The sequence below is a fragment of the Pleurodeles waltl genome, chromosome 6, assembly GCF_031143425.1.
Source record: "Pleurodeles waltl isolate 20211129_DDA chromosome 6, aPleWal1.hap1.20221129, whole genome shotgun sequence".
Taxonomy (NCBI): Eukaryota; Metazoa; Chordata; class Amphibia; order Caudata; family Salamandridae; genus Pleurodeles; species Pleurodeles waltl.
The window spans coordinates 374,383,368-374,395,708 of NC_090445.1; the positions used below are offsets into that span (position 1 = coordinate 374,383,368).

At 42.0% G+C, this 12,341-nt stretch overlaps 1 protein-coding gene across 1 annotated transcript in view; it reads left to right on the forward strand.

The window, feature by feature from the left end:
• Positions 1-11,417, forward strand: part of ADCY4 (adenylate cyclase 4) — a 178,555-nt gene extending 167,138 nt beyond the window's left edge. The window contains exons 25-26 of the mRNA XM_069238292.1: positions 7,928-8,052; positions 8,850-11,417. Of these exons, the coding sequence (XP_069094393.1) occupies positions 7,928-8,052; positions 8,850-9,002 (278 nt within the window). The 3' untranslated portion in view covers positions 9,003-11,417. The remainder of the gene's footprint in view (positions 1-7,927; positions 8,053-8,849) is intronic.
• The last annotated feature ends 924 nt before the right edge of the window (positions 11,418-12,341 follow it).

The window sequence follows — 12,341 nt, forward strand, 5'->3', positions numbered from 1 at the left end:
CCTTAGAAAATAAATTGAAGGCAGAAAATGTACTCCTTAATGTCACCTTGTATTCAAGACTCTCCAAAGGACAAAGGTGGTTGATGCGTCTCACGAAGAAGCTTTTTCTAAATAAACATCCTAAACCTTACTACCTTTCAATGAGGTTCTCAGAGATCCAGTTCAAGTTGCATAAGAATGTCTGCAGTCAGTTCTGGCATTTTAAAGACAGATCACACTTATAGTCCCTTCGTTTCTCTATACTTAACCTTCATCTGAAAGCCTGGGAGTGCAAACCTCTTCAGCAAAGATAAAGAACAATCCTGTTTCATCAAGACTGGAAATCTAATTATCTAAAAAAATATTTGCTGGATTTTTTTGGCCTTAGCCAGCTGGCTTTGCAAACAACACGCATTTTGGTCAGATTCTCCCCTGTCCTTCAAAAGATAATACATCTGGCCACAAGTATGCTCATGTGCAAAGATAATTTACTCATGTGGGTGCTGTTCCCAAAGTGCAAGTGAAACGCATGCTGTAGTCATTCCACCAGCTTGGCAGTGAGAATGACCCACTGCCCAAACTTAATACCAATTGGTACTTCCAAGACAAGCAAAAGTTTCCATGGCAGTTTATTCTCAATGGTGGCATGTTGTGAATCAAGCCATTCACCCATCTGAAGCCTAGGTGACCTTTTACCTTCGGGTAGGTAAGTGCCTCTTTGTGACATGATTACCCCCCATATTGTGCCTGGTACCAGACATGATTTTGATTGAAAGTGCACGGGGTTCCTGCTGAACAGGTCTCCAGTGCCAGATTTCTTTCCCAAAACTGCATAGTTTCCTCAATTGGCAAAATCTTTAGCACCCTTTGGAAGTCCCTAGTAAATGGTACCTATGGTACCTAGGGTCTGGGGTACTAAAGAGGGTCCTTAATGGCTGCAGCATGAATTGTGCCACCCTAAGTTACACTTCACCAAGCCCATGACAGGTTGCCATTGCAGGCAGCATGTCTTAGTGCAGACAAAAGTGAAAACATGACATGACACACATCCTGTGGCTTCCCTGAAGATAGGGATGTTTGGTATCAAACATCTCATATTTGTGAGCCTACAGTGATGCCAGTGTGGATTTACCAATACATGCACCCAGTGGGCACCTTAGAGGTGCCCACTGAAACCCTACCAGCCTCTGGTGTGTTCACTGACCAGTTTCTGCCAGCCTGCCACCGAGGCACCGTTCTGAACCCTTAGGGTGAGAGCCCTCTGCTCTCAGGAGGTCCCGAACAAAGCCTGTTTGGGAAGAGGGTGTAACCCCCTCTCCCACAGGATGGCCTGTTGATTAGCCTTCCTAAGGTAGCAACGCCTCAAAAGGCTGCTGCCTTTGAATTGTGAATCTGGCTCCATCACAGGAGTGGAAGACACCACCCACTGTCCAGATCCACTTGGACGGGCAGGAAAATTAGATCGTCGGGTAGGCATGCCTCCCCCAGGCTAGTACCACTCCTAAGGTAGGCTACTGCGAGCTGGACACAATTTTTCATAAGTAGTCATCTTGGTGATAGCATACCTAAGGAATTGTGGTACAGAGTTATGCCCATTTCCACAGGAAGTTTTCCTATTAAGGGCATAGCGACCCCAGGGTCAGTAGCCCATTGGCTACTACCCTACACACCCTGAACACCCCTAAATTCAGTATTTAGGAGAGCTCCTGGCACCAGAGAAGCAGATCCTGATGACCTAAGACGACAAAGGACACCGAAGAGCCGCAATAACAGAAGAGAAAAGAAGCAGCTGACCTAGTACCAACCCCACCAGCCTGTCAACCTCCCTCAATGAAATCTGCACCAAAAGTCGACTTGTCCTGCAGCTATGGCTTCAGAAACCCGGGAGGACTGCCTGCCTTCAATAAAGACTGAAGATTTCCCATGAAAAATAGACCTGTTCTCCAAAAACCTCTAAAGGGACTCTAAAGTCTCTGGAACTACCAAAAGCCAACACCTGAAGTCACCACTGCACCCCTGCCTCCCTGACCTGAGGTGAAGTGGACCACTGGTGCCAACAAGGTTCCGCAACTCCCCAGAGTCCGAGTCCATCATGGTTTCACCCCTCCTGGACTATCCAAAGTCGCCTGCAGCCTCTACATGCAAGCCTCCTCTCTATGGCTTCTGTGATGAGAGAAACCAGATGCCTAAAACAACCACTGCACTCGTCGCCTTTGTCCCGAGTTGAAGTGAGCCCCTAGTGTCAACGAAGTCCCCAGCTCTCTTGAGCTCGAATCCACTGTAGTTTCACCCCCTTCTGGCCTCCCTGACGGTACTTGCAGCCTTAGACCTCAGCACCCATCAACCGTGAGTGCTCCTGGATGCAAACTTGACACTCAAGGACACCGCTGCACCCATCACTCCTGACCGTGGAGAACAGGAGCAAAGGTGCACCGCACATTGTAACCCACCTGTTGGGTGATCTCGACTGGCTTCCTAGCCAGATCCTGAAGTTTTTTTTCCACAGAGACAGATCTCAATTGAACTACACTGGGCACCCAAGCGCCACTACACCTCGGCACCCGGCCGCCCCAGTGCTGCCCGGAGTGACCTGTTGGTGTGGTCCTGACCCTTGCCCAATACTCACCTTAAGTAGATTGCTCTTGTAAGTCATCAAACAGTACCTGAATGCAAAACCTGTTTTTCCTCCTACATGATAACATTGCAGAACTCAGAAATTGCACTGTGTCCACTTTTTAAAATAAAAAGAATTCCTATTTAAAAATGTACTTACTTGAACGATTTTTCTTTCATGCCTAAACATAAAAATACTAGCTTTTTTAAATAAACTGGTGTGGATCTCCTTCTTGAGTCGTGTGTCTCATTTATTAACTATTGTGTGTAATTGTAGATGTCTTGCACTTATCTCTGTTAAGCCTAAGGCTGTGCAAATACACTTCTCTGAAATAGAGCACTTTGGGATTGCATAGCAAGCCCTGTCCGATCACTGGGGAATCCCTGGACCCCTTACAGGGTATAGCACACAAAATGCCAGCTTTCTACCCCTTGGCAAAAATTGCACTCTAAACCAGATCACATGGTAGCAGACCTTTGGCAAATTCTAATTGTGTGTGGTGCATGAGGGTGAAGAGTGTATTAAAGGCTGTGGTGCATCCCATTAGTCTTTGTCTAGTCGACTGCCCTCTTGACTCCCATAAGGTGTTGTCTGCTGTTTGTGAGGTGAATTGCCTATATATTTGCTCAGTGTCTTGGGGCCTGAGGTACAGAGTCCCAAAATTAGTCAATTTGCTACCCCCCTTCCATCTCGCATCACTCCTCCCAATTTTCCCAGCATGCTCCAACTTACCCTGTGGGTATCAGTAGTCTCCAATGCCCCTTTCACTCTTGCTAATACCCAACTTAGTCACTCTGTATGGTGAGAGCAACTCAATATGTAAACCTGCATGTCAGCGTGCACTTTTAATCTCCCTCCTACCGTGGCAGCAGATAAATATTTTGTTAAAGGAAGGAGTGCTGGTAAATAAAGTATGTCTTTACTTTGCTATTCCTAAGCTGGTGCATCTTGTGTAGCCCACCACCTCGCGTCTCCCACACATCACCTAGTACATGTACATTTTTAGGCTAAATCTAGTAGAGTACTTACTTTGTATGGACAAGCTGATATCCGGGTATAAATATATAACAATTCCATTAAATACAAAAAAAATTACAATACATACATAGGGTACTCACATATTTTCAACTAGTCTTAAAATTACATTTTTCTGCATCTACCAATCTATTTTATAACACGAGAATTAGGGATCTGTCATTTGCTCAAAAAAATTAAGAGGCCTATTCACAAACTGTATTTTGTAGTACTACAAAATTGTATTTACAAACCTACATGTGGCGGTGTCTCCCTTTTCAATTTTTTAGTTGCATAGTTCTACGCCCGACTGCAGAGATCTCCGCACATGTCTGCCTGCATTTTAGTAATAGATCTGGGATGGACATGGGGTAGCGTGGCGGCTGGGAATTGGAGTATTTTTATTATTAAATGAGAGGGGTTTAGGGAGGAGGGTGAAGAGGTTAAGTGAGTCCATTGCTATTCACAAACTGAGCTTCTGAAGTTACTACAACAACAAACGGTCCAAAACTGTAGTAAATGTACTGCAGCACAGACCTTAGGAATGTCTAGCACCAAGAATGCCCAACCACTGTTACTGCAACACCCTCCAATAAAAAAAAGAATGGAGGTAGGGACTTTAAATAACACCTCATGGGAAGTAATGTTAAAAAATAACTTATTTCAACTTGTTATATATACGCATTTAATCAAATGTTAACAAAATAAATTAAAATTGGTATTCTAAAATTTGTAATAACTTTTAGTCTAAAAATAAATGTAACTTTCAGTTTTTTTTTTAACGAATAATTCAAATTATTTAAATTAATTCTATAAATTGCTTTTAGTAAGGCCTGTAGTACCTGCAAGTAGAAATCTTTAACACATTTGATTAAAGCTAAACAGTAATATTGTGAACCAAATGTATATGCAATTGTGAGGGGAGTACTAGTATCAAAGTTGAAAGACCCATTGGCCTATATATGAATACGTCTTATGGTCTTAGCTGAGTCTTTCTGTTCCTAGCTGATAGTATACTCATTAAAGCTAGGAGTAATGCTGTCGGGCCACTTAAGAACAGTCTCCCCACAAATATTTTGTATTTAGTTTTTGAGCACCTCTTATTGCCTCTCCACCATCCCTGCGAATAGCGGATGGTAAGGGCAGTGAAAGTTTGGCTCAGTTTGGAGGGCTTTACAAATCTTTCTCAGGATCTGGTTATGGAAATAGGTTTCTCTAGCTGTGTTGATACTGAGGTCTGTGGCAAATCTGTGGAATAAAGTCTCTCAACAATAACTTTGTCATTGTTTTGGCTCCAGCCCTAGCACACAGGTCAGCCTCTACCCAACCACATACAAAGTATTACAAGTATAGTCAATTTACATCACTTAGATATCTGTGCAACATTCATTTGTACTTTGGCATTGCCCCCTCCATCCCCCACCAACTGGGAATGAGCAGCTTGCGTCGTTTTGATAGCCCTACTAATATTATGAGCCTGGAAAATGGTACAGATCGGATTGTGCCACTGTCTAAAGCCTTTTCACCAAAGGAGAGGATTATGAGCCTCAGAAACACGGTTCCACTGCTTCACTCAAATGCAAGCTTCTTACTACTTCTGGAGATGGTGGTGTTTTGTATGTTTCTTGCTCCTCAAGCGAGAGTCATAATTAAATCTCTTCAATGGTATCTCAGATCGATGAAACCAGTTTAGTAGACAGTGTCATTGATTCTGTGCATGAAATGCAACAAACGCCTTTAAAGGCTAGGCACACAGAACCTCTTGAATGAGCTTATTTGCAACCACGGGCATAACAATCATTAATGCAGCAGGTAGTAGTAGTGGCACTAAGGCCCAGAGCTGTAAACTGCTAACTGAACCCAAAGTAAGACTGTGTTTTGTTACTCAACTCATCGTACAGGCTTCCTACGCCATTTTGTGCAAGCCTTCTGATCATATTGGCCAGAAGTTACAGTTGTGACTGTTAATTCCTGCCTAGACAGGAAGATCACCTCAATAACCTTTTTTTTTTTTTGTGAGAGGCCTCGAGGAGTAAAATATGCATATAAATACCTTCAATGGATGGGCATCTCGTTAGCTGTAGTTGCCCATCTCCTCGCAGTGCAGGTCCATCATATTCAACTTCTAATGGGCAACATGAGAGCACTGCACTATAACATCATACAAGCAAGATGTAGCTTCCATAGTCATGCGTTGTGGGGTCATAAGCTATGGATGTGTACAAATAAGCTTCAGTGTCAACATTCTGTAAAGTGGGTATTCAACCTCTGTGAGGTAGGTCAATCAACCTCAAATGGAAGATTCAAATGATATGTTGCGATAGATCCTCATCAAGTATACCACACTAAATGTGGACCGGGTCAAGCCGCAAGTGCAACCTTTCTTGATCTCTTGAATTCACCATATCAATCACAGAGAGATGTATCTGGGTCCAAACTGGGGTGGCATGGTGAGCAAAAGAACGATGGATTAAACCCAGATCTATGACTGGGGGTGAGTGTTTGACAATGTTCAGCATTCCGTCCATCACTTGTTGTTTTTGCTAAACTGTAACTTATACTAGCAAAAGGACCTTCCCAATTCTAGAGCATTTCAAAGCAATCCAGAAAATGAGAAGACCCTTGATCACCCATGAATGGGGCAGACTCATATGGCTTCCAGACTTGCTGCAAAGTATTTGCCCTCATTAGGGGGCTTCATGCAGAGAGAAGTTGCTAACTGGACAGGAAGTAGCCATTCATCCAGGTCTGCCAACTCTTTGTTTGGAGATTGAGAGGAAGATATTGAGTCATTGTCCTATGCCTGGTTAAATGATGGAGCTTCTGGAAGCAGACACCCTTCCCATAAACCTACATGTTCAGTGCACTGGAAAGAAATTAGCTGAGTGGTGTACATAGAGAGGCGAGCCTTCTGAGACCTTGATTCTTTCTTTAGTTACACAGTGTGCCCCATCCTTCTTCACAAATACACTCATTATTGCTATGGCTAAAGACTGCTGTTTCTCCATTACATATCTCCCCTGAGCAGGCTCTTTTCCAATTTCCCTGCTGTCGGATATCCATAGGTCCTGCAGATCCCCTTTGTGCCCAAATACATTATCCCATCAATGTGAGAGTAAGCTGGTTAGGTTAGTTGAATCTTGCGAAAAGCGTACATAAATGTCCAATTATTTCATGATTATTGCAATCTGACACTGATACTGTTAGATCTGTAAGCCCTCAAAAATATAAACGTTTTTGGTGTGGACTGCCTTTGGGCCCCTTCATTTAGTTCTTTTGATACTTCTGACAGTCAGTAACGAAACATCTGCGAGGAAAAAAGGAAATCCATGTTCTATCGGTTACAGCTTCCTATACCTTAACTCTATCTGAGAAACTTATTTTGTGAGTACAAACTTTTTTCCTTTGGAAAGTGGATTCTTATTTCCAGTGTTCAGACAATGGTCTTGCCTATGTATTAGCCAAACATCCTTATTATAAGAAGGAGAAACAACTGACCAAGCTAGGCAGTGCCAGAAGAAGGCATATAGCTGTGTTTTGAATAGTAAAAGAGCACAGAGTTAATCATCAACATTTTTTCACCTTTTTGGCAAAAAAAAAAAAAAAAAAAAAAAAAAAAAAGAGGAGCGTTGTAAAAAATGACAATTCCTAGAAAAGCAGTTTTATATATCAGATTGTCCTATGAAATGGCAAAAAGTCTGGCAGGATTAGAGCCTACTCAACAATAAACAAAGCTGCCAGTTACGCACTCTCGAGAGTGGTACATGTGCCAAGCAGCAAGTTGAAATTACATTTATAAAGCGTTACTGTTTGGACTATCTAACAGTGACTGAATTGCAGTTTGTAAGATCTGTCCTGCGGACGAGTCTTGATGTATTACAATCATCCGGTCCACCTCCTGTGCGGTACTTCATCTTTTTCGTATCATCTTTCTACTCCATATATCTTATCATTTCTAAATACAACAAAAGGCTGTGTGGATACAGTTGATATGTTTGAACCTATCTTCCCTCCAACGTGGTCTCATTTTGGAGATCTTACATTTCAATTGTATTTAGTGGCCAGTGTTACTCAAAAAATGTAATTGGTCATTCAAAGTCACCGACCACTAAAGATATATTTTTAGCCATGTTTATAAAGATGCTAGTCAGTTGACCACCAGACGAGGTTGCTGTTTGTCCCATGCTCTTGTCCCTTTTAGATTATGCGTGAGATATGATATCTTTTGTGTGTTTCTTCTTTCTTACTTTTGCCAATCATTCAGTTTTCCACCTCTTCTCCGAGCCTAAAGTGTTTCTAATATCTCTCTCCTCCTCCAAGGTATAAATCATGGGCCTGTGGTTGCTGGAGTCATCGGGGCACAGAAACCACAGTATGATATCTGGGGCAACACAGTGAACGTGGCCAGCCGGATGGATAGCACTGGAGTGCTGGGGAAGATTCAGGTGAGCCTAGTGTTCTTTTGAAGGCTTCCATCCTAACCTGTGAAATGTTTTGATAAGTCTTTGGCAAAAACCAGTAGTTGTAATGAGAAAGTGAGAGGTTCTCTGCATACTTTTCCGATGACCCCTTATCTGGAGTTCATTGTCTGGTTCTGGGGTCCTAATCTGAGTATTACTTCCTGTTCAGGGGGTTTCACCTAGCATGCGATTCCAGTTATAGGTATGAAATCTAGAATGAGTTCAGTTCTAAAAGACTCATCCAGGGTGTGTTTCTAGTTCGGTTAGCTTTAGCTGAAGTATTGGCTTGTTCCAGAGTTCCACCCTCAGGCAGTTAAAGGCAGATTAGATCGTTTGGCAAAATGCAGCAACATAAAGTCCTAGAAGTAGACACTTAAAAAAGTAAATGTGTAAGTACTATAGATAGATAGATAGATAGGTAGATACACTTATTACACAGGTTATATACAGCACACAATGTTGTATTTTTCAGTAGAAGAGACGTGCAGAGCTCACAAACTATGCACTTCAGCTGAGATGAATGAGTTATGCACACATTTCACTTTTCCACTAGAGTATGTGTAATGTTACAGATCATGTCTACACTGTTTCCAGCTTTGTTCTTTCTTTCGTGGTGTCAGAAGTAAGCAGGGAAATAGAAAGATGTCATGAGCCTTGTGGTCCAATCTTTCATGAAATTCTATGTTTCTCTGTTACTTTCTGAAATAAGTTTATTATTTGTTTGACTGATCACTGAGAGTCAATAGTTATGGGTAATGACCTTTCGACCTGTCTCTCCCCAGGTCACAGAAGAAACTGCCAAAGTCCTTCAGAAACTAGGCTACACCTGTCATAGTCGAGGGGTCATCAAGGTGAAGGGCAAAGGGCAGCTCAGCACCTACTTTGTTTCCACCGACCTGGCCCGCTCCATCTCTCAAGGAAATGTCCTCAATTAATTCTTGGTTGAACAAGAAGAAGCCATGGTTAGTCACCACCATTAACGGCGCTTATGTCAGTGTGGTCATCTACATGCCCTATCCCATGCCTCTGAGCCATTGTGTCGTGGGTCAAACTCGTAGGAACATTGTGGCCCATAATAGACTTTGGATTTTGTCACACACTATTTTTCAAGTGTTATTGACATCTTGGGATGTACATATCAGTGATCACTGCCCCGGTGGGAGAAGATGCCAGTTCTACTTCCCACTTTCATGTTCCCAACATGGATTTCCAGAGCATTTGGAGTTGTGTCCTTAGAGATCGCTTAGCTGACCCAACAAGGCTCAAATAAACTTTACTTGTTCAGAACATTATTGCTGAATTATGTGCAGCACAAGATGAAACAGGAACTTTCTAGTGAAGCTGCCATTTGGTACAGATCATCACAAGTGTTGAGCTTCCAGGACCAAATCCCACAGTGGTGATGTGAAGGACACGGCCAATAGTACTTCCCCAACACAGTGGGGCTCTACCTTACATTCTGCATGTAGGGTGAAGGGTTGTGCCTGAGATGTATGTTTTTAACTGCAACAGAAATGAAAGTTTCTTGGAGAATATCATGTGTCAACTCTCACAGGCTGCACATAAACGTCGGAAAGTGCATGCGGAAAAAAATAGACTGTGACTGCCACTCAGACCCTGAATGTGCAAAGGAGAATAAACAAAAAAAAATGTCCAACTTCCTATAGGGAAATACATTGGAACTCTCTCACTCCTTCACCTGAATGCAGTAATCAACATCAGAGCAGAGGCAACGTTCTTGTAATTGATTCTTGCAGCCCAGGACTGTGACAGCATCATCTCATATGTAGAGTGCAACAGTTGATCGTGCTTATTCTGCGACATTGAAGTATTCATCTCAAGCAAATAACAGCATTGATGTCGTCTGTTCATGTGTGGAGTGCAGCATCTTTTTCTGTAGGTCAACCTCAGCTCCTGGATAGACTGTAACATACGCATCATGACCTTGTTTGTAGGATACTATATCAACAAAACTCATTTGTAAACTGTGACATGAGTCTCTATGAAGGGCGCAACATGGACAACCTGAACGTGAGTGGAAGATGAAATATCACTATTAACTTGTGTATTTTTTTATTGAGGAGAATGAGGATCTTGAAAAACTGATTACTTCCTAATATCTGGTTTGGCAAAGACAGTAGCATGTAAGAACCTCTGGGGGAAAAATAAGTATTTTATATCAGATTGTGAAAAAAGTCACAGGCAAAATCACTGAAAATAGTGACAATCAGAGCAATGTATCTTGATTATATCATCTCTTCCCCTACCTTTTGTCTGTCTGGAAATACATTCCGGTCTCTGGTTTTACCCATATGTTTCCTTATAATGAATGGAACCACATTAAGGGCCTCATTACGACTTAGGCGGAGGGGATTGCTGCGTCCTAAACGTGCCGGATATCCCGCCCACCGTATTACAAGTTCCATTATATCATATGGAACAACTTTGGGACGGAGTAATCCCCTCTGCCAAGGCCATAATCCGGGCCTAAATATTCCTATAATATATCACTGTGAACCCTGCGTCTGTCAAAATCACTACATGCAACCCAAACCACCCAGCAATAGTCGGAACAGTTGAGCATGAAGAAATTGTTCTAGAATGAACAAGTGATATAGAAAAAAACAGTAACAGTACTTCACCAACTTGACCTTCCAGGAAGAGAAATCTTCATACTGATGGTTTGCCGACTGTCTGGCACACTCATCAGCTTGTGCTGGGGGACGCCTCTGAGAGTCACAAGTTATCCGTCAAACACAAATTTGAAACAAATGCACTTGTTCCTCGAATCGGCCAGAAATGGTTGATGTACAACAGCACTTTGGCATTGTTTGGCTCATGTGCAGCAACACTTTCATATTCTTCAGTACAACAGAGAATGGGAGTGGCTGGACCAGTCATTCTTGAAAGATTGTTCAAGCACCTAAGGTATCGTTGTTGAATACTCTCCACTGCTCAGGAGAGGGATTATCCCAGTAACATCTCATCTTAGCCCATCGCTTATCTGGATAAATGCACCCAAAATTTGGGAACCAGAATGTGAAGGAACATGGATCTAGCCTCCATATAATATGGCGCCGGTCTTGAAAATGCAGCCTTCTCAGAAAATCCAAAAGAACGTTTCTTAAACACATAAAAAAGACTTGTGAACATTTGTCCATGCATCACTGTATTTGTAAAGCTTATTTTGTATTCGCAAAATATTGGATGCGGCCAGTGTTGCCATCCCTGCTGTACAAAGAACTTGTGTGCCTGTATCCTAAAGCATACTTTAGAAATGAAAAAAGGAGATGTGTGAGGCAGAGGTGTTATTGAACAATATTTATAATTAAAAAAAATATGAAGACAAACTTGCCTTTGACTTGCTTCTTGGCTCTTTCTTGTAGTTTAGTACCATTCCTGGGTTTTCTGGTTTACTCCATAAGGTTGAAAACGTACTGAACATTCTCAACCTTCTCCTTGCTCATTTTTCTGCCAGGGCATTCTTATGATTTCAAGGATGAACCCTTCGATGTGCTAGAAAAATATACTTAATTGAGTAACAGATGACTGCAGTTGGTGTTCTCGCTCCAGTCAACATAAAACTGACTGGAGAGAGAACTCCCCACAGTCATATTAAATTAGAAATATAACCTGATATAACATTCTAAACTTTAAAGATACATATCTATCTATTGTTCAGAAGGTAATATGCAAATACAACACATCTCCTTCCCTTTAACAAAATAATTTGATTTGCTTGAAACAAGTATATGCTGTATTCATGATCCATAAATATAATCACTTAAGTACTTGGGTGGTACGCTATTCCTTGGCAACCTATATCCTCTACCACTCTGTTCATTAGTTGTGTCTCCTACACTATCTCTCACTCTTTCTCCAGCTTTATAGACTCTTCTTCCCAGAACATCATTATCTTCCATCATCATGAAATCACTACAACCTTCCTCATCATTCATTTTACCACCATTCTCTTTCCCGTGTAAGGCCACACTCCTTAGATTCCATCGCTCTCCATTTTCCAAAACCACAAACCCAAATGTACTTTTTTTACTCTATATGGGCCTCAACATTTGGTCAAGCCACCCTCAACACATCCAGGTTTCACTTTCACTAAGTCTCCCACTTCAACACCACTTTCCCTTTGATACCTATTTTCACAATCATCCTCTCTTAGATTTTGGCTTAGTAACATTCCCATCCATGTTGGTGGCATTTTTGTATTCGCTTTGCGTCCCCTCATCACATTAAGTGGGATTTCATTTGTAACACCA